This window comes from Muntiacus reevesi, chromosome 9, assembly GCF_963930625.1.
Source record: "Muntiacus reevesi chromosome 9, mMunRee1.1, whole genome shotgun sequence".
NCBI classification, from domain to species: domain Eukaryota; kingdom Metazoa; phylum Chordata; class Mammalia; order Artiodactyla; family Cervidae; genus Muntiacus; species Muntiacus reevesi.
The window spans coordinates 1,242,903-1,262,926 of NC_089257.1; the positions used below are offsets into that span (position 1 = coordinate 1,242,903).

A 20,024-nucleotide genomic window follows, 5' to 3' on the forward strand; every position below is an offset into this window, starting at 1 on the left:
TTTAAATCTTTTTGGCATCAATAATGTGGTTCTTAAATTAAGAATTTTGGCAGTCTAATGATGTTTTCATTGATGCTAATTTTGAAGGCTGGGATTTTTTGATAAAGGAAATTCTTGGCAATCTAACAAAAGTTAAAAACGAGTACGTTTATAGAGTACGAGTAGTATTGCTGCCACTGGTATAAATCGTTTCATGGTAAAGAGCAGCCATATTCTGTGCTTGGTGCAACTGAAATCATCTTCTCACGTGGTAGAATTACTTTGAAAAACTGGAGAAACTGTCAGCTGCTGAAGAAGTGCAAGGTGATGGCCCAAAAAAGGAGCGTACCAAGCTCATCACGCCTCAGGTGGCCAAGCTGGAGCACACCTACAAGCCAGGTGAGGTCCCTGTCCCCACACCCACAGCGGAGAGATGCGCTCTGCTGCGGACAGAATAGCAGCAACTGTGCAGATGATGGGACCGAGATGTTTGAAACTGATGTACAAGGTACCGTTGTCCTTGACAGATGGAGAAGTCGCCTTGTTCAAGCGTGGAGTGAATAGTTTGACAGATGACCTTTTAAGTCCATTTCTGCTTGAGATTCCATGACTTTAAAATGTTATAATTTCTAGTATCCATAAAATAGATAAGGGAAAGATATTTCAGACTTTTTATTATTACAACCAAAAAAAAAAATGGGAAAGAATAGATTTTGATAAGAGATTGCCTTAGATAATACATTGATTTTTGTAGTAAATTTTTAGGTCCTGAGTGAAGACTAGAGAACATAGGACCTCCCTGGCAGTCTAGTGGTTACACCCCTGTGCTTCCACTGCAGGGGGCTTGAGTTTCATCCCTGGTCAGGGGAACTAAAATCCCCACATGCAACACAGTGGGGCTTCCCTGGAGGCTCAGTAGTAGAGAACCACCTACCAGTGCAAGGGACAGAGGAGACGCGAGCTCGTTCCCTGGGTCAGGAAGATCCCCTGGAGGAGGAGATGGCAGCCTGCTTCGGTATTCTTGCCTGGAAAATCACATGGACAGAGGAGCCTGGTGGTCTGCAGTCCGTGGGGTCATAAAGAGTCAGACACGATTCAGTGACTGAACAACAACTGGCCACGCAGTGGGGCCAGAAAAGAGAGACTGCAATGATCTTTGAATGCTGTCTGCCTGCGTTGGTGGATTTTTACTTGTTGGCAATTTTTTGTCCTTGCAGTGCAGTTTGAAGGCTCTTTGGGAAAGCTCACTGTCTCTAGTGTGAATAATCCCCGAAAAATGATTGATGCTGTTGTGACATCTCGGAGTGAGGATGATGTAAGTAGCCACAGAACTGTGTGTTTAAGGAAGTCTAGGTCAGCACTGCTTCTTCAAGGTTCCCTGGGTTGAAATTCTAAGGCAGCCAGGCAGGACCTGGGGTGGCAGGAGCCTTTGAACTGGGTAACCCTGGCTACAAACAACATTAGCTGTTTATTCCACTTTTTATAAAACTAACATTTTCTATGTGTTTAAGATTTTCCTATGATATCTTCATTTTTCATTGCATTCTCCAATACCTTTTGCTTAGCTATGAATTTAGTTAATAGTTTATGTGTGGGTTTATTCAGTCAACTCTGTGACCTTTGTCCATGTTACTTTTGTTTGGTTATTAATCCTCACAGTACTGTCACAAATAGAATTACCTGTAGAATTTACCAGCAGTAAATTATTCTTAACGTGGTTAAAGAGTTCATATTAAAAAGTCTTGTCTTTTTTTAGGAGACAAAAGAAAAACAGGTTCGGGACAAAAGACGAAAAACCCTTTTCATAATTGAGAAAGTAAGTTTTAGCATTGCTAAAGTTGCTGTAGTTAGTTTCAGTTAAGCAAACTGTGGAATGTATGTGTACGCAACACGTGGGAAAGGAAGTAATCGGTTAGTGTCCTGTGATTTTAATTAATGTACATGTCTGTGTAAAGTGCCTGTTGTGTATAGGGCATGCTGGAAAGGAATGTGGTTTACCTCACCTATGGCCTCGTGGAGAAGGCACTGCAGTTACAGTTAGAAGTCCTGGGGTTTTGTCCAAGCTTGCTCAGTTAACGGCTCAGTGTTGTAGGGCAGGGCATCTTTCTAAGAAAACGAAAAGAAACATCACCTTGTCCTGCCTGTGAACTGCTTGTTCAGTCAGTCCGTGTGTGTTTTTGGCCACTCCCCGAGCGCTCGGCACTGTCCTAGGTTCTACGGGAAAGCAGCAGGAGGAGGAGGCAGTTAGTGCTGGAGCATGAAGCACCGTGTTTTGGGGCATGAGTAGAGGAGTTAAGAGACAGACTCTGAGAACAGGCTCCGAATCATGTCTTGGTCATTTCTCACCAAGTCTGTGACTTGAGGCAGGTTATTTAGCTTTCCTGTGCTGTCCTTGGTTTCTTTATCTTTAAAAATGGAAGTGGTGAGAGTCTGCTTCTCACTGGGCTGCTGTGAGTCTCCCGCGAGTGAGTATTTGCACAGTGCTTGGACGGGGCCTGGACCCTGTAGTCAAGCTCGCTGCTACCGCTTTTACAGACAGAGGGCGTCACTGGGCGCCGTGGCTCCTATTTACATTACTACCGCTGCTGCTGGAAAGTTGCAAAGTGATCAAGAAGGGACAGGAAATGATACCTGAAGAATTTTTTTTTTTAAGTTGTTTCACTATGTTTCTCTGGGTTTTAAAGAGCAGGTTTTTCCTCTCTGATTCTTATTTCTGTGGGCTCTCACTCTTGTGTTGTTACCTGGTAGTCCTAAACGGCGAAGTTGTTTACCTAATGCTCCGAGTTGCTGAAGCCTGCTGTGTCTCTCACTTAGACCTACAGTTTACTGCTTGATGTGGAGGATTACGAAAGGCGTTACCTCCTAAGTCTGGAAGAAGAGCGACCTGCCCTGATGGATGAAAGAAAGCACAAAATTTGTTGCATGTATGACAACTTAAGGGGGAAATTGCCTGGACAGGAGAGGTAAGAATTGTGTCCTTTGGTAAAAACATATAGACTCGCTAGATTCCTTTGAGCTCTATGCATTCTGCCCTTACCCTTGCTTACCATTGCAGTAAGCTCAGAGTCTTTCCTTTTGGCCTAACTCAAATGCCACCCCATATAAAACATTTTAGAATCCTTTTGAGCCGAGGGGAAAAAAATCTATGTATCTAGAATTCATTTATTTAGCAAGTACCTCTGCAATATCTATTAGGAACGGTGCTGGGCGCTGGAGACAGTGGGAAACATTATTTAGTTTCTTTTGTTGAGATTACAGATTGTATCTAGTTTATGCTTACTAAAATGTTCAACCGTGTAACCTTTATGTATTTTCTTTCCTACTAAGATGGAAAGTGTAAACACTCATACTTTCTTGGGATTACCATACAGTTCTTATTTGCTATGGAAGCCAATCAGTCTTCCAGTGGAGACCAAGCTCCTTAGTGTAATTTCTCTGTCTTTCTGTCATCTCTCTCCCACCCAGTGTCTGGAATACAATCTTGCCAATGGTAAATGTTCTATAAATCACAATTTTATTTGATGAATGCAAGAGGACGCTCCCTTTCTCTTTGCCCATTCGAGAGAATTGATGATTCTTTTAAGCCAGGACATACGCAAAACAAAACTTTTTGAAAAGGACCTTCTTCTTAACACATCTTCTCAGGGTTGGACTGACAGGGAGCTTGGTCAGTAAATCTGGGTTTCTCCGTAGATTGGACTGTTACGCAGCCAGTAATATCTGTGTAAAGTATTACTTATTGCCATGGAAAAGTGTTCATAAGTTGTTGAGTAAAAAAAATCAAGTAACAAGCCATATAAATTATATGGGTTCCCCTCCTTTTTAAAAAATGAAAGATAAAAATATACACAACAAAAATGTCTTCAAAATGATAACACTAGTAAATTATCTCTGAGATTATATTATTATTTTTTATATATATTTTCAGATTTTGCTGTTTTAACCATGTCATTTGTGTAGTTACTTGAAAGTTAATAAAGGAAATCAATGCCTATAGTTTGATTAGTTTTTTTAATGTACAAGTGTTTAAATGATTTTCAGTATTCATGAAACTCGAAGAATTTACTTTTTATTATTTGGTTGAGGGTTGGTAAAGTAATTCTCACTGTTTTGTAGTACAGATCATTGCAGAGTGAAAATAAATGCAGTGTGTTCATCCAGTAACATGTGAAAGGAGAAAGTGGGTTTTTACATTGTTCTTGCTGACCTAAGTTGTCCCCCGCAGGCCAAGTGATGACCACTTTGTACAGATCATGTGTATCCGAAAGGGGAAGAGAATGGTGGCCCGGATTCTGCCTTTCCTCTCCACAGAGCAAGCAGCTGACATTCTCATGACAACAGCCAGGAACCTCCCTTTCCTCATCAAGAAGGATGCACAGGATGAGGTGACCTGCCACGTGGGGGTCCTCTTTCCTTTGGGTCTTCACAGTGGATAAGATTTCTAGAAGCCAGACTTCTTATTTTCCCCCTTTTCCCTTTTGTGTTCTTTTACCTAATCTTTGGCTCAATGATTTGAGTATTTAAAGCAAAAACTTTACTCCTTTGTATTTTTAATGCCACTTCTTTATCCAACAGACCATGTTCCTAAACATGAGGAAAGCAGTGATTCCATCTTATCTGACACAGTTGTTAAGCTATGATCTGTGTCAGAACTGCTTTGGAAGCAAATAGTTCGGCCTTACCTGCCTTGCTGAATTGGTATTTACAGAGAGAAGATCAGGCCCCCCGCTGGGTCTGACCGCTCAGTATTTGCAGTTTATGGTCTTGGTTACCTTGCTGGATATAAAGTGTCACTCATGGGCTGTTACTAGTGGCCTAACACTGACCAGTAGGCTTACTTGAGTGGTGTCCCACAGGAATTGGGCCAGTGCTTTTAAACAGTTTAAACTGGGCTAGAATTTGTGGGTTTTATTTTATTAGTAGTAGTAGTGTTTTAAATTTTATTTATTTTTGACTGTGCTGGGTCTTCGTCGCCGCGTGGGCGTTCCTCGAGTGGCGGCAAGCAGGGCCGCTCTGGTTACGGTGCTCGGGCTTCTCTGGTTGTGGAGCAAGGCTCTCGGGTGTGTGGGCTTTAGTAGTTGGGGTACACCGGCATAGTTACTCGGAGGCGTGTGGGATCCTCCCATACCAGGGATCAAACCCATGTCTCCTAAATTGGCAGGCAGATTCTTTACTGCTGAGCCACTAGGGAAGCCATGGGCTAGAATTTGAAATATGATTATCAAGTTTGTAAGAATTGCCCTCTGCTTATTCCTATCACAGTGCTTGAAAGATTAGCAAAATTCGAAATAGTATTAGTAGTTCAAAGCAAGAAATTTATATAGTTAGCACAAAGGGCTAGTATTATTAAGTGTGAGATTCAAAATAATAGAATTTGAGAGTGAACCCAAAAGACGTGAAAATTATTCTTTCTGAAATAATAGAATTGAAAGAATTTCTTCACTCAGCAAATGCTTACTAAGCACTTCTATGTACCAGGCACTGATTAGGACCTGTAAGTATATAGCGCCTGGTTCTTGGTGCTAGGAGTTAGGAACCCCGAGAGGCCTGCTGTGGTGGAGCTTACCTGCCAGTGAGGAAAACTTGGTTGAATATAGAGGCTAAGACTTCACCTGCATGTGTTAAAGAGTAATAGACCACATCTCTAAATACTCTTTGTTTGAGGTAATAGCAGGTTCCAGGTCTGAGGCATAAAACGTACGAGATAATTATGGAGTATCGTGTCAGAAACCAAGAAAGCTGAAAGATTACTATGGTTCTGTGTAAAAGATGCACAGATCAACTTGAAGGAACCTCCTTTCGGTCACAATGGGATAATTTGTGTCAGAAACAAAAATTAATACCAGTGGATTGATGTAGATCAGATATGTTCAATGAGTTCATAATGATATGAAAAAAATGTGCTAGACACTTTGAGAGATTGCTCGGCCATCGACTCATTATTCTGAAAAGTGGTAAGTATTACACTTACCTGCCGCATTACAGCCAAATGTCGAGGTGACTAGAGTGTTGATATTAGGAAGTTCTTCTTTATGGAAGAATTTCAGCTAATTCCAAAGAAACGAGAAAATTGCCATTTCACAGCTAACCCTAATGGAAAAAACAGTTCATCTGGGCAGCAGCCATTCCTGGAGCTGAAAGTGTGAGGTTAGAGATGAATGGGGCTTTTCTCACTTCTTTGGTCGGGACAGGCTGGCCACACCTGAACCCACAGATGACCGTGAGCCCCAGGGAGGGGAGCAGCGTGACTGCGCGCTCCCTGACGCCTCGGAAGGAGCTCTCAACCCTCCTTGGGGTGTCCTTGCCACACACCACCCTGCCCCCTCTGCTAAACTGGAGTTCAGTCAAACCTCTGATCCTAATTACCAGTTTTTATGGGGGAAAGACTGAAGATCGGGTCATTGTTAAGTGACACCACAGAGGTGCCATTAGCAAGATTCAAACTATGGGACAAATGACCCAATTTCTTCAAATAAATGACTTGAGTAAAGGAGATGGGCAAGTGACGGAGGACCTGTTAAAACATTGTAAAAGCCTTAAAGCCACATGCAGCGTGTGGGTCTGATTTGAATCATCATTAGAACAAATCAGCTCCTAGGCATTTTTGAGACAGTCTGACGAATTTGAGTTTGGAGATGGATATTAGATGATAATTAAGGAGTTAAACTTCCACAGTTAACGGTAGTATTGTGAGAGAATTGAAGTATTGCTGTTTATGAAAAAGATGATGTGATATGGAAGAACATAGATTTAATGAGGTTGGCAGCCTGTTATTGATTGAATTGTTGTTGAAGTTGGGTTGTGGGTGCGTGGACTTCACTGCAGTGTTGTTTGTACTTTTGTGTATGTTTAAAAATGCTTTGGGCTTGCCAGGTGGAACTTGTGGTAAAGACCTCACCTGCCAGTGCAGGAGATGGAAGAGACATGGGTGCAGCCCCTGGGTCGGAAAGATCCCCTGGAGGCGAGGATGGCAGCCCACTCCAGGACTCCTGCCTGGAGAATCCCGTAGACAGAGGGGCCTGGCAGACTACAGTCCACAGGTCGCACAGAGTTGGACACAACTGAAGTGACCTAGTACGCACGCAAGAATGCTTTAATTTTTAAAGCTCTGTTTATTTAGAATAGTTGATCATGATAAGGAGTCCTCTATCCTTGAATGCTACTTAAAGTAGAACCAGCCATCATTTTTTATGCTATGGTCATTGAGTGCTGGAAGCACCCTCTATTTCCTTTCAAGCGTCATAACCTAGTTACACCAGTAGCTCTGTATTTTAATTTCCCAGTCTGGGCCTTATGGCAAAGCAGAATGAGTGAACTAGCAGGCTGGTATCCAACAGCCTTGAATTCTGGTTCTAGCTACTAGCTTTGTAACCAAAGTCTTGAGTTTCTGATCACTTGCTTCTCTGATCTATAAACATTGGTTGATCATTCTCCATTTCCTCATTGAGCTTTTATAAAGATAAATCAAGATACAGTTAAGTCTGAAAATACCTCTCAGTAAGTCTTAACTCTCAGAATTTACCTGTGCTGGAGTGCCTCTCATGGTGTATTAAAGTCGCCCGTTTACTCACGACTTCTCTGTTTAGACCCCTGAGGGTGTGTGCTGTTTACCATGTTTTAGCCCACAGCGCCTGGTACGTTGTGAGCATCTGAGTATTTGCAGAATGAATACCGATGTTTTATCATGTATCTTGCTATGTGTTTGAGAAGTGATTTTGCGCCCTTGGATCACACAGGTAACGCTGTTCTGTGCGAGTGGGAAGATCCTCAGCAGTTCCATGGAATCCGCGGCTGAGATGCTGACAGCATCTGCTGGTCAGGCTCCTCTGTTGCAGCGTGCCTGGGGCAGTGAGCTTCCCCCGGCCCTGCCCGCTCGCCGGTGAGGCTGAAGTACAGTAGCAGACTGACGGCCTGTCCGTTCTGTTTTCCCTAGGTGCTGCCATGCCTGTTGAGTCCCTTCTCTCTCCTCCTCTACCATCTTCCACCAGTGACCGTCACCAGCCTTCTACAGCAGCTGATGAACCTACCTCAGAGCGCAGCGGCCCCAGCTCCGTCCAACCCGCACCTCTCTGCTGTGCTCCAGAACAAGGTGAGCCCTGAGCCCCGCGAGCCCGCGCAGTCTGAGTCACGGGTGAAAGTAAGCACTGTGGCCGTCGGGGGGAAGAGGAGGGTGAGGGGCTGGAGCTGTGACCTTCAGCCGGGAGTTCCATTTAGCTCGTGGTGACAGAAGCTGGAGACGGTAGTGATTTTCACAGGACAGGGTGCTCTGTACCTCACGTGGAGAAAACCTGCTTCTGTCGGGGTGCAGACTCTTCCCGTCCCCGCTGTGCCGTCCCAGCAGCGGCTGCCACGCTTGCGTCCGCTCGGGTCCACGGTGGGTGCGGACGCAGGGCTCTGCTCTGCATCAGGAGGACAGGTGGGTTTAGAGGGCTGAAGGGTGTCGGGGAGCTGGCCTCCTCTCTTGGACCTCTTCCCGGAGCTGCAACCACCAACTTCTTAATCTCAACGGCCAGCTCTCCATCACGTGCCACACCCAAGTGCAGGGAAAGCTGGAAACATCTCTGAGTTCACGCCATTGTCACCACGGGTGAAGTCAGATCTAGCAGGAGGAAAGCGGATTACGTAGGTAATTAGTGGTCTCTGCCACAAGACATCCCAGTTCCTATTTCCTTTATATCAGATTAAAGGTCCAGAGACTCCCACAGGAAGCGTAAATACAGGAGAGCGTGAGTTTTTAGAACAGGTTTCCACTCCTCGTCGGCCGCGTCCTAGGTTTGTGACCATGAACAACAGATGATTTTGCTTTGCTGAGCCCCGGTTTCCTGATCTGTAAAGTGGAGCTGATGTCAGCGTCGCTTAGATGAGCAGGCAGCCGTGAATGATGCAGTTTAATGCTGGGTACACAGTGGCGCTCACTCGGGACCATGTGGTACAGTGAAGGGAAAAGGAGACCCAAGGTTTTCTTCTGGCACCTGCAAACCTGGAGAGCCTGGCTCGAAGGGCCGTGAGCACCTCAGAGATGAGAGGGTGATCGTGCCTTGGGGCGTGAGACCGGGACCCCCAGCTTACATGCCTTCCATGTTATTTGGTCTCTTAGCTTTAATTTTGATAAAGGCAGTCAAAAAGCCTGAAGTCGGACGAGATTGTGTAACCTGTTGTTTTTCTGACAGTGACATGAAGGGAACTTTGTGGAAAGGTGAGGTTATCCTCGGTGAGGTGAACTCAGAGAGGGAGGGATGGAATCCCAGAATCTGCCCAGCTTCTTTTCATGGTTGATGATAGCCATGATTCACGTGTTTAACCTCGGTCTTGTTCATGTTTGTGCCGCTTTAGAGTCCATGATTTCTGCTGTTAACTGCCCACGGAGTAAAATAAATATTTATATATCTCTACAGCATGTTGCTAAATTTTAACAGTCCTAGATATAGTGGATGAATCTGTTTATCCTCTCTCTCTCTTTATCTTTTAAACTCTCATTAACATCCTCTAAGCCTTTATATTTCCAGATATGTATGTCATTTTTTAAGGAACTGTTTTCTTCACAGCCTGATCATTCCATTTCCCTTCCTTTGTATGTTTTTTCACAGGGCTTTAACACCTGTTTTCTTAATTCAAACTATTTTTTTATTTGTATTTTTTTTGTTTGTTCTATAAACTTTAATTTTCTGTTTCAAAATTTGTCTTCATGTGACTTTTCCTTCTACTTCTGTTCTGAGAGAATAGCTAACCCCCCCCAACCCTTATCTTGGGGGCAGGGAAGATTGTAGTCGATTGTAGTCGAAGGGTGGGATGGGGGAGCCAGGGGCTCTGTTGCCCTTGAGAGGGCCTGAGCTGCTGGGTCCGGAGGGGACGCCTCTGGGCTCTGCGTGGCTCAGAGCAGCGCGGCGCGGGGACCTGCACTCAACGCCTCCCCTCGACCGCCTGGCCTGGCCGTGGTGTGGCGCCGGTGCGGCGGTGTCTGACGCCCTCTGTCTCCTCACAGTTCGGCCTGTCACTGCTCCTCGTCGTCCTGAGCCGCGGGGAAGACCTACAGAGCTCAGACCCCGCTTCAGAATCGGCGCAAAGCAACCCGTGGTCAGTCTGGGCCGTGTTTCTTCTTTGTAGTTCTTTAGGTCCTTTTTTGTATTCCTTTTCTTACATTATTATTATCGGTTTTCCCTGTCAGGACGGAGGTGATGTTCGTGGCAACCCGAGAACTTTTGCGGATTCCCCAGACGGGCCTGGCCAAGCCAATCTCTATACCCACAAACCTAGTATCCCTCTTTTCTCGTTATGTTGACCGACAGAAACTGAACTTGCTGGAGACAAAACTGCAGTAAGTTGGAAACAGGACAATTCCACATCTCACTGAAGTTGGCACTTTAGAAGTTACGTTGAGGCTGGGGGTGAGAGGGGCGTAGGATGTCATGAATCCGGTGGAAGAGATTAAAGACTTCTGTGAAATACAGGAATGTCTGCTGGATGAAAGCGCTGTGGCCGCAGCAGAGCCACCCAGGGAGATAAGGGCTGGGGCCCAGGCCTCTTAGTGCTCCGCTAGGAGAGGTCACGCCGGGCTGGGGTTCTGGGGCAGGCGACTGCTCTCTGAGCTCATTCACACGGGTCTCCTCTCTCTGTTTGTGCCGCAGGCTAGTTCAGGGGATACGGTAAAGGCTCCACACGTGTCCTGGGCCTCTGGCTGCCCCCCGCACCGCTGCCGTCACCAGTGGAGTGTGGTTTTTAACGAGGGAGGGAAGATAGCTCCCTCCCCGGAGCGTCTGGCGGGACCGAGTCCCACTCACAGGGGTTGTCTCTGAATGCAGGCGCTCCCCACTGCGCTGTGAAATGTGGCTGGGCTCATACTTGTGCTGGTTCCTTACCTTCTGTGTGACGGTCCTGCATGTCCCGCTTGACTAGATTCTTCTCCATTCTGCCTTTTCTTTGCCCTCGAGACACAAGCATAACCTCTCCCTTCACCCCCCACCGCTGCTCCAGCTCAGAGCAGGTCATAGCCTGCCACAGCATCCCTCCCCTCCTCGCCCCTTATTAATGTGACTGTAGGAAAGCTGATGAAGTAGAAATAGATACATATGCGCGCACACACCCCGGATTTGTACCTTTATGTGGTCTCCAAAGGGTCCTTAAAGAACGAGTTTAGGCTGAGAAATTTAGTTGACACACGATCCCTTCTCTAACCCACAAACCAGCTGATGTGTTTTTAATCTGTTCCTCATCCATCTTGTGATTAATTTGATGGGTTCTACTTGCTCTAATAAAGTGTAGGGTATGCAGCACGCGTAGTAAACTCAGAGCTCCTGGCTGGCCGGTGCCGGGCTCTCAGCCGAGCCGCCCTTGTCTCCTCCCCGCTCGGGTTTCCTTCGGTCCTGGCCACCGCGGTGGGGACGGCGCGGTCAGCCTTGGTCCGGCTCCCGCCGCGGGTACTTGGGCCCGTGCCTTCAGGTGCGCGGGGCTTACGGGAGACGGCCGACGGGAGCCTGCTTGCGCCGCGCAGCGGCACCACCCTTGCTCGTCTTCCTGAGGCTGCTGCAGTAAGCCATGCTCTGACTCCCCCTTGCCTGCCTCCACTCGGTGCGGGGGAACCGCCGCACCTCCCGAGGCGCTGCCCTTGCCCCTTGGTCTCTTCCGGCCTGGGTCTGCGCCCCGGCGGGGCGGCCTGCGCCCGGTCCCCACCCTCTCCCCGATGAGGGCCCAGGTCCCTGGTGATGCCAGCCCTAGGAAGACTGCGGCTGATTGATCTCACCCGACTGTCCTGAGCGCACCTTGCTGCTCTCCCCTTTCCGAGTGTCGTGGGGGAGGGGGCAGGTTAGGTGTTTAATACGAGGGTGAGTTTTGCACATGAATGTACTGCAGTGAGGCCCTCTGCACCAACCGGCTGTCCTGTTCGTCTCCCCGCTGTGCCCCTTGCACCCCCGTCCCATCTGCCCTCACCCCCTGCCTTCCCTTCACAGCCAATAAGTGAAGGCTTGATGATTATCTCTTCTTTTCTGTGCTTTTATCTTTTTTGTTTGGTTTTAATTAATTAAAAAGTTTCTAAATTTACATTTTTATAGGGTATTGTAAATAAAAACAAATTGTATACTTGAAAGAAAGTACGTGCCCATATTTCTGCTTGTTACTTCTGAACATGCTTTTTAACGTGTTTTTAGCATATTTAGATAGATCAGCAAACCTCTTGGTGCTGGGGATTGGCAAGGATGGTATCACCTGATGTTTTTATCTCTTATTTTGTCATAAGGGAGACAGATAAAGACCTTATGTTTATGTGATAACTTTCCTTAAAAACCGAGGGCCTCTCCTGAGGGTTCAGTGGCTGAAACTGCAATCCCAGTGCAGGGGAAGTGGGTTCGATCCCTGGTCCAATCCCATGTGCCACAAATGCATATTTTTAAAAAGAAAACCTAGGATGCTTTCAACAGTCACTGCCCCCCCCCCACACACACATACTTTCAACTGCAAAGCAGAATTAGAAAATTCAGTGGATAGACCACAGTTCACCTTCATCTCCTCTAGGCAGCTGAGAGTTTATTTAAGAAACTTCACAAAGCCCAGTTTGACCTTAAGCTGCCCTCCTGGTTAGTATTTCCTTAGCTCTCATTTATATCTTCTCAAAAGAGGTAAGAAAAAATTGGTACTTCTTTGTAGTAAATTCATGTTAGCTATTTCAAACTTAACCACAGCATCATTTATAATAGGAATATTAGAAATAACCTAAATGCTCACTAGTGGCCAAGTGACAATCTCTGTGTCATGGACAGGTGTAATATTTAACCATGAAAAGTGTTTATGGCCTCGTGTGGGGGGAAAGCAGAAAGTATATATGCTTGGAGTGCGGTTCTTTTATGAAAATGTGTATGTGATAGGGAAGAAATGGGGAGGATATGCTTCCCAGGTGGCTCAGTGGATGCAGGAGACACAGATTGAATCCCCGGGTCGGGACGATTCCCTGGAGGAGGGCATGGCACCCCACTCCAGTATCCTGCCTGGGGAAGCCCAGGGACAGAGGAGCCTGGCGGGCTGCAGTCCACAGGTCACAGAGAGCTGGGCTGAGCGAGCGCATTGCTCTGCAGGTGCTCCCCCAAAGACGCGCCTCTCTCGGTGGCGGGACCGTGGGGAGCTTCCTGCTGCTTTCAGTTCTCTCTGGATCTTCCATAGAGAGCAAGCATTGCTTATATTCTGAGAAGAAAGACTATGGTTGAAGAGCTTAGTTACATTAGGAAACACTTAGCGTATAATGTTGAGTATAAGTGAGTTCTGTGCGTGTATATGGCTATGGGGGCAGGGGGAGTGGAAAAAGGAATACAGTCCAGGGTGATTGGAGGGCAGTGGTGGCCTCTTAGGGGAGGGTTGTGGAGGGTTTTGTGTGCAGGTGATTGCGCCTCATCTCCATCTTACAGAGTGTCTTCAGCGAGCTTGTATTGCTGTTAGAACCAAAAGGGGGTTATTCTCTAAAAACTGCTTAAAATCATAGCCCCCTACCTTCTAGTGAGAAGTGCTAGTAGGACAAGAATGTCTGATCCGTTGTGCTTGATTTCAGAGCCAGTGTGCTGAAAAAAATGTGAAAGCAGGGCAGTTATCCTGTGAGGTGTGGTCAGGTATTCCATTGTTAAACACTTAAAATTCCAGTGTTAAACAGTTGAGGAATCAAAGAACCACTTTAAGTTCAAGCCGTATCTCCCAGTGAGTTTCTATATTTACAGAAATTGCATTTTTTCCCTCACTGACTGCTGAATCAAAATGGATGGATCTCAGCTCCATCCGCACAGAAAATCTGCTCAGGTCCGTTGCCGCGTGAGAATCAGTCAGCTGGCTTTCACCAGAGCTGCCCTGTCTGTCTCAGAAAGGCCACGATGACCTTCTGAGTTTGACGCAGACCGCCGACTGCCCTCCACCGTCTCCCTGGGACAGCAGTGAAGTCCTTTGTGTGAAATCCACGTGGGGAAGTAGTGGGAGGCATCTTACACTTCTCCTCACCCGACTGTGTTTAAGTATGTCGGCACAGTGATCCTTAAGAAAATAAAATGTGGGTTTTCAGGCAACAAGTCCGGTATCTTAAGACCACAGGTAGCAGGGTTTTGACCGTTAACCTTCTTGAAGCAGAGGCACCGTAGTGGACAGATCGCAGGTCACCTAACAACCTAAGCTTTGCCTTTTATTCTGTGAATGTGGCATGTAAGACTGTTCCAAGGAGCTTGTTTACTCACGTGAGCAAACTTTACTCACTCTAAGCTCTGCGGTTCAGCCAAGTTCATCCTCCAAGGTAACTGTTAGACAAAATCAGGCCTGAGACCTCGGAAACATCTCGACGGGGACTAGGTAATCAGTGACGTGTGCACTTTCCCTGCTGTGAGTAGACTATCTCTTAAATCGCTTATGATCTAGTACCACTCTAAAGGAGTCCACCACCACCCCCAGAAAAACCCTGGCTGACAGTTTGACATATTGTCCTCCAGGTGGTTTCTCGATGCATATGCAGTACACAGAATAGTAGATACTGGATTTTTCCTAATGCATCATGGATATCCTTGCATGTCGATATAGAGAGATACCCCTTTCTATTTTAATGATTGTATGGTGTTCCACTGCATGCCATAATTTAACTGCTCCCCTATTAATAGATTCCATCCTCATAGTTTTTGCCAAGTTATTATCGTTCATCCAGCAGTGAACAAAGGTAACCCAACAATTGCCGTTCAGTTGATCAGTCATGTCTGACTGTTTGTGACCCCATGAACTGCAGCCCGCCAGGCTTCCCTGTCCTTTACCACCTCCTAGAGCTTACTCAAACTCATGTCCATTGAGTCAGTGGTGCCATCCAGCCAACCATCTCATCCTCTGTCGTCCCCTTCTCCTGCTGTTAATCTTCTGTAACATCAGGGTCTTTTCCAATGAGTCAGCTCTTCACATCAGGTGGTTGAAGTTATTGGAGCTTCAGCTTCAGCATCAGTCTTTCCAGTGAATATTGAGGGTTGATTTCCTTTTGGACTGACTGCTTTGATCTTGCAGTCCAAGGGACTCTCAAGAGTCTTCTCGAACACCACAGTTCAAAAGCATCAGTTCTTCAGCGCTCAGCCTTCTTTGTGGTCCAACTCTCACATCCACACATGACTACTGGAAAAACCACAGCTTTGACTGTACAGACCTTTGTTGGGAAAGTGGTGTCTGCTCTCTAATATGCTGTCCGTGTCTCTAGCTGTTGTTTATAGTGTACAGAGAGCACTGACGTTCCTTTTCTAATTCCAGTCTTCTCTGTTACCTTTTGAAATACTAGAATGGGCAGCTATGATTGCACAGTACCCAAACGGAATTAGCAAGACCATCCAGCTAGTAAGCAAGTTTCAAACTCCATATCCAGCATCGTGGCTACAAGAAGCCTCCTGCTTCTGGGTACATGTTTCATGTAGCAGCAGCTGAGAAGCTGCAGGCATTTAAGGACACATCTGCAAACTCTTCTGATTGGGTTTTAATGCCTTCATTTCCAGTAGGCAGATTAAATAATTCCCTCTCAGTAGTGTCAAAAATGTGATTCAGGTTTTAGCTATTGAGGTCCATTACAATATATAAGGATCAGAATTTCAGAAAGGCAGCTGTCAGGCATCTGTGTGGTCCTTTTGGTTTAAGCATTTTGAAGAGATTTTTAAAAAGATTTGCTCCCACACTTCCATCTCAATATTTGGAAATGCATTTTTATTTTTATTTATTTATTTATTTTGAAAATGCATTTTTATATTGGATATATTCAGTCCCAGGTAGTCAGTTCACTCTTCAGCTCACTGCATTAATATGGGAACTCCACAAATGGAGCAGCTGCCTCATTCCCAACTGTGCCCCAGTTACCAGCACACAGGCCACGCCAAGCAAGCCTCCAACTAACATCTTTTCATAAAATAGTTGGGCCACAAAGAAACAGCTTGAAGGGATTGTTCAGATCTTCAAAACTGAGAGGACAGACCTTAATGGCATGAACTCATCTGTGTGCGTTCAAGGCCCATCCCCAATGACACTGTCACTCATCACAACAACCCCTAGGTTGGAAACAACTTGATAGAGTAAGCCAGACAAGCACTCATGAGTGTCCAGCGTTACTCAAGGTACAGAGGTGACAAAGGCTCTGCTCTGGGCGGTCTGTACTATGGACAGGCCTTGAGGAGAAGGTGACATTGAAGTGGGCACATGAATACCGAGAAGAGGGCGGCCAAGCGAAGGGCTGGGAGCAGCATCCCAAGCAGGGTGAAGGAGGTGGCCTCTGCCCGAGATGAGAATGGGTGGGGCGTTCCTGGGACCGCGGCAGGTTAATGTTGCTGGGATGGAGTGACCACACTGCCTTGAAGGGCTTTACTCACATTGCAGCGGGAAGCCTTCGCAGAGTTTGTAAGGAAAAGCTTGGCAGAGTTTTTAAGGAAAAGTACAAAACTCTTTAAAAGTCATTTTGCTCCGTAGGGGGTGGGGAGGGAGAAATGAGGAATTTGGGAATAACAGATGCACACTACTGTATAAAATAGATTTAAAAACCCTACCATATAGCACAAGGAACTATGTTCAGTATCTTGTACTGATCCATAGGGGGGCAGTCTGAAGAGGCTATAAGTGTATATATGGGTGTGTGTGTGTGCACGCATCACCGCTTGAGGCTCGCTGGAGCGGAAACGAAACGACATCGCAAACCAGCTCTACTCCGGCAGCAACAGCAAGGCTCGCCGTGCAGCCCCAACGCCCCAGCCCAGCCTGAACTGTGTTTGGGGACAGTGCCCTTGGCAGGGGTGAAGGCACAGTTAGGGAGCTTGGCTTGGACATGCACGTGCGGCCGTATCTGCATAACCAGCAGGACCTGCTGTATGCCACAGGGGGCTCTGCTCAATGCTCTGTGCCAGCCTGGATGAGAGGGGGCTTGGGTGAGGATGGGTCCATGGATGTCTGTGGCTGAGCCCCGTCGCTGTTCACCTAAAACTCACATCGTTAATCAGCTATACGCCAATACAGAATAGAAAGTTCAAAAGAACAAGAACAAAGGCTAAAATGAAGTCATAACTAAATAAGATGAAGTCATTAAGGTGAGTTCTAGCCCACTGTGAGCAGCATCCTTACCAGAAGCGGTGATGGGGATACAGGCGCAGGGCCTGTGAAGACTCCAGGAGAAGACAGCCGTCTCCACGGCCAGACGTCGGAAGAAACCGGTGCTGCTCACACCTTGATTTCAGACGTCTCGGCCCCAGAATTGTGACAAAACACATTTTCATCATTTAAGCCACCCCGTCTTTGGCACTTTGTTATGACAGTCCTGGCAAACTAGTAGGTGTCAAGCATTTTATCATTAACTTTTTTTTAATTTTAAAAAATCCACAGGATAGTAGAAGAATATATATCCAGCTATTAACAATGGTCATTTCTAGAAGGTGTGGTTAGGAAGAATTTTCATTTTCTATATTTGCATTTCTGAACCCTTATATCTTTTATAATGAATATGTTTTGGTTTGTATTTAAAGGAAGGAAGAAGAGGGAGAGAGCATGGACATGATTTGTCCAACATTGTAGTGAGTGAGTGGCAACAAAGGAAAGCCTGAATTACATTCACAGTCATTTTCCAACTTTTCTCCATCTAACAGAGAAGCAGACACCTTGTATGGAACTTCCAAAGGTGCTCCTAAAAAGAAAGGGAATGCCTATTTGTCCTCCTTTCCTTCCTCTTCTTGCTGCCTAGAATGCAGTTACAATGACTGGAGCTCCAGCAGCCACCGTGGGGCAAAAGGGCATCTCAGCGACAGCAACAAGGCACAGAGGAGCAGAAAGAAGGCGGCTTTGAGAAGAGTTCAGTGAGCTCCCATAGGAACCCTGAGCTGCCTCCCTCTGAACGCCTTTTATTATTACTTTTTAAATGTCTTTAGATGTGAGAATAAGCTCTTACGTGTTTAAACCGACATAAAGTGGGCCTCTGTCCCCAGTGGCTCAGTAGTAAATATCGCCTGCATTGTGGGAAGGTGCAGGAGACTCGGGTTCAACCCCTGGGCCAGGAAGATCCCCTGGAGGAGGAGATGCAAACCCACTCCACTGTCCTTGCCTGAAGAATCCCATGGACAGAGCAGCCTGGGGGGCCACAGTCCATGGGGTCGCAAAGAGTGGGACACGACTGAAGCGCCCCACTTGCAAATAAATCTAATCTGAGTCATTACAAAGGATTTTTTTTTTTTCAGTCATTCAACATGAGAGTTCATTAAGTGCTATTGGGGAAAAACATTTTTTGAATGATCTTTTAAAAAATTTATTACAAATTTGAAGGCGTTCTTCACACACAGCCTCCATTTTCTCTGAAGTACAGTGCATGATTAGCTGGTGTGAAACCCAAGGCTCTGTGTAGCCTAAAGAGGTTGGTGAAAATGTTAGTATAAGCCCCTGGGAGAAACAGGGATGGGGCCGGCTAGTGATACTTTTTAAAGATAAAGGTATCACAGTAGTTCTGTTACATTTAAACCAAACATCAGTTCGTTGTGTTTATGACGCCCAATTTAATTCTTTGAATAGTTTCTGTCACTAAGAGAAAAAAAGATTTCCAGGCATCAGTTATATGAAGCCTGCCAAGGCTGAAGAACTTTTTGTATCTATGTTTGAATGCTGACTTTGCTTTTATAAGATATTTTGCTTGTTTGATTCTCAATTTTTTAAACTGTAGATGGGGTGGTAAAACAACTGGAACAGCGACAAAGAACAATTGAAATTACATTTGTAAAAGTGCTTAACACACAGTAAAAGTTGATACTCCCTCGCAAAGTACTAATCCGTTTGTACTTTGTAGGAAGTTCTAGTGTTTCTAGGTTTGTCATACCCGCTAGGAAGGTGTGTGGGGTCCCACTCGGATGAATTAGGTTGTGCTGCAAATTGGATTTACAAAAGCACTCTCAGAACTCACTTGTATGTCAGGGACTTACTGTAGTGTCTATCAGTCAGTAGTGCCCCCTGCTAAGAGGTTAGGGATGTGAATTTTCCCAGCTAGTATGCAGCTTCCCTTTTAAAAATTTACAATCAATCCCTGTGTGAGCGTCTGTAAGATACACAGAATGTGGTCTTTGCTCTCTGGTCACACCCAGTTCCCTTGTAAACTACAAGCAGAGAGTGAACAACCTCCCCGGGGACCCGGCTGAAGAATCTGTCCTCGCTTCTGCGCCTTCCTAGTTTCAGTAAATTTCATCATCCTGCTGCACAAACTCGAATGCAAGAGGAAGACCAAAGGGCTGGGATGTAGTTCTGGCTCCTTCCACATGCCCAGCGAGCACGACGGGCCAGCTCTGTGGAATAAGCACCCAGCTGTCTTGTCTCGAGACCGCACACCTGCAGTAGACCAACCCAAGTTCAGATTTCCCCAGAGCTGAGGCTTCTGTTGTAAGTGCCTCTCAGTTCAACTTCTCCCTCTGATCCTGTTTCCTTCACCCCTCACAGGTGTTGTCCCTGGGAGCACTCCTCAATTAACTTACGAGGCGAACCTGATTTAAACTTGAATTTCTGCTTCATTTGGTTGGGGACACACTGTTGTCCTTTGAAATCACGAATTACTTTTTTCCAGTAAAAATTTTTTGTATTGATTATAATGAAGGCAAGACTGGGAAACCAAATACCTGGACTGATCACATCAATAAGATCTGCATGATGAAACTATTATTTGGCAAAACTTTGGAGAGCAAGCCAGTGACAATGTGGAGAATGATAGAAAAAAAAAAAAAAGAAGCATGAAAGTTACCTAAATACGTTTAAAGCTACATCCACACAAAAACATGCACAATAATGTTTATAGGAACTTTACTCACAATTGCAAAACTTGGAAGCAACCAAGTTGTTCTTCAGGAGGTGAGTAGATCAGCTGTGGCCCATCCAGGCAGCAGAATACCAGTCAGTGCTGAAAAGAGATCACCTGTCAAGCCATGAGGGGCTTCCCGGTGACTCAGTCAGTAAAGAATCTGCCTGCAGTGCAGGAGACCCAGGTTTGATTCCTGGGTCAGAAAGATTCCCTGGAGAAGGAAATGGCAGCCCATTCCAGCATTCTCGCCTGGGAAATCCCATGGACA

The 20,024-nt window shown here is 45.9% G+C and overlaps 1 protein-coding gene across 2 annotated transcripts in view; it reads left to right on the plus strand.

Annotated features, from left to right (window-relative positions):
- The window catches only part of PATL1 (PAT1 homolog 1, processing body mRNA decay factor), a 28,013-nt gene extending 15,948 nt beyond the window's left edge, over positions 1 to 12,065 (plus strand). For both annotated transcript variants that reach the window (XM_065943903.1, XM_065943902.1), the window contains exons 11-19: positions 255 to 378; positions 1,197 to 1,294; positions 1,736 to 1,795; positions 2,794 to 2,942; positions 4,205 to 4,364; positions 7,913 to 8,068; positions 9,962 to 10,053; positions 10,145 to 10,294; positions 10,605 to 12,065. In XM_065943903.1, the coding sequence (XP_065799975.1) occupies positions 255 to 378; positions 1,197 to 1,294; positions 1,736 to 1,795; positions 2,794 to 2,942; positions 4,205 to 4,364; positions 7,913 to 8,068; positions 9,962 to 10,053; positions 10,145 to 10,294; positions 10,605 to 10,626 (1,011 nt within the window). In that variant the 3' untranslated portion in view covers positions 10,627 to 12,065. The remainder of the gene's footprint in view (positions 1 to 254; positions 379 to 1,196; positions 1,295 to 1,735; positions 1,796 to 2,793; positions 2,943 to 4,204; positions 4,365 to 7,912; positions 8,069 to 9,961; positions 10,054 to 10,144; positions 10,295 to 10,604) is intronic.
- The last annotated feature ends 7,959 nt before the right edge of the window (positions 12,066 to 20,024 follow it).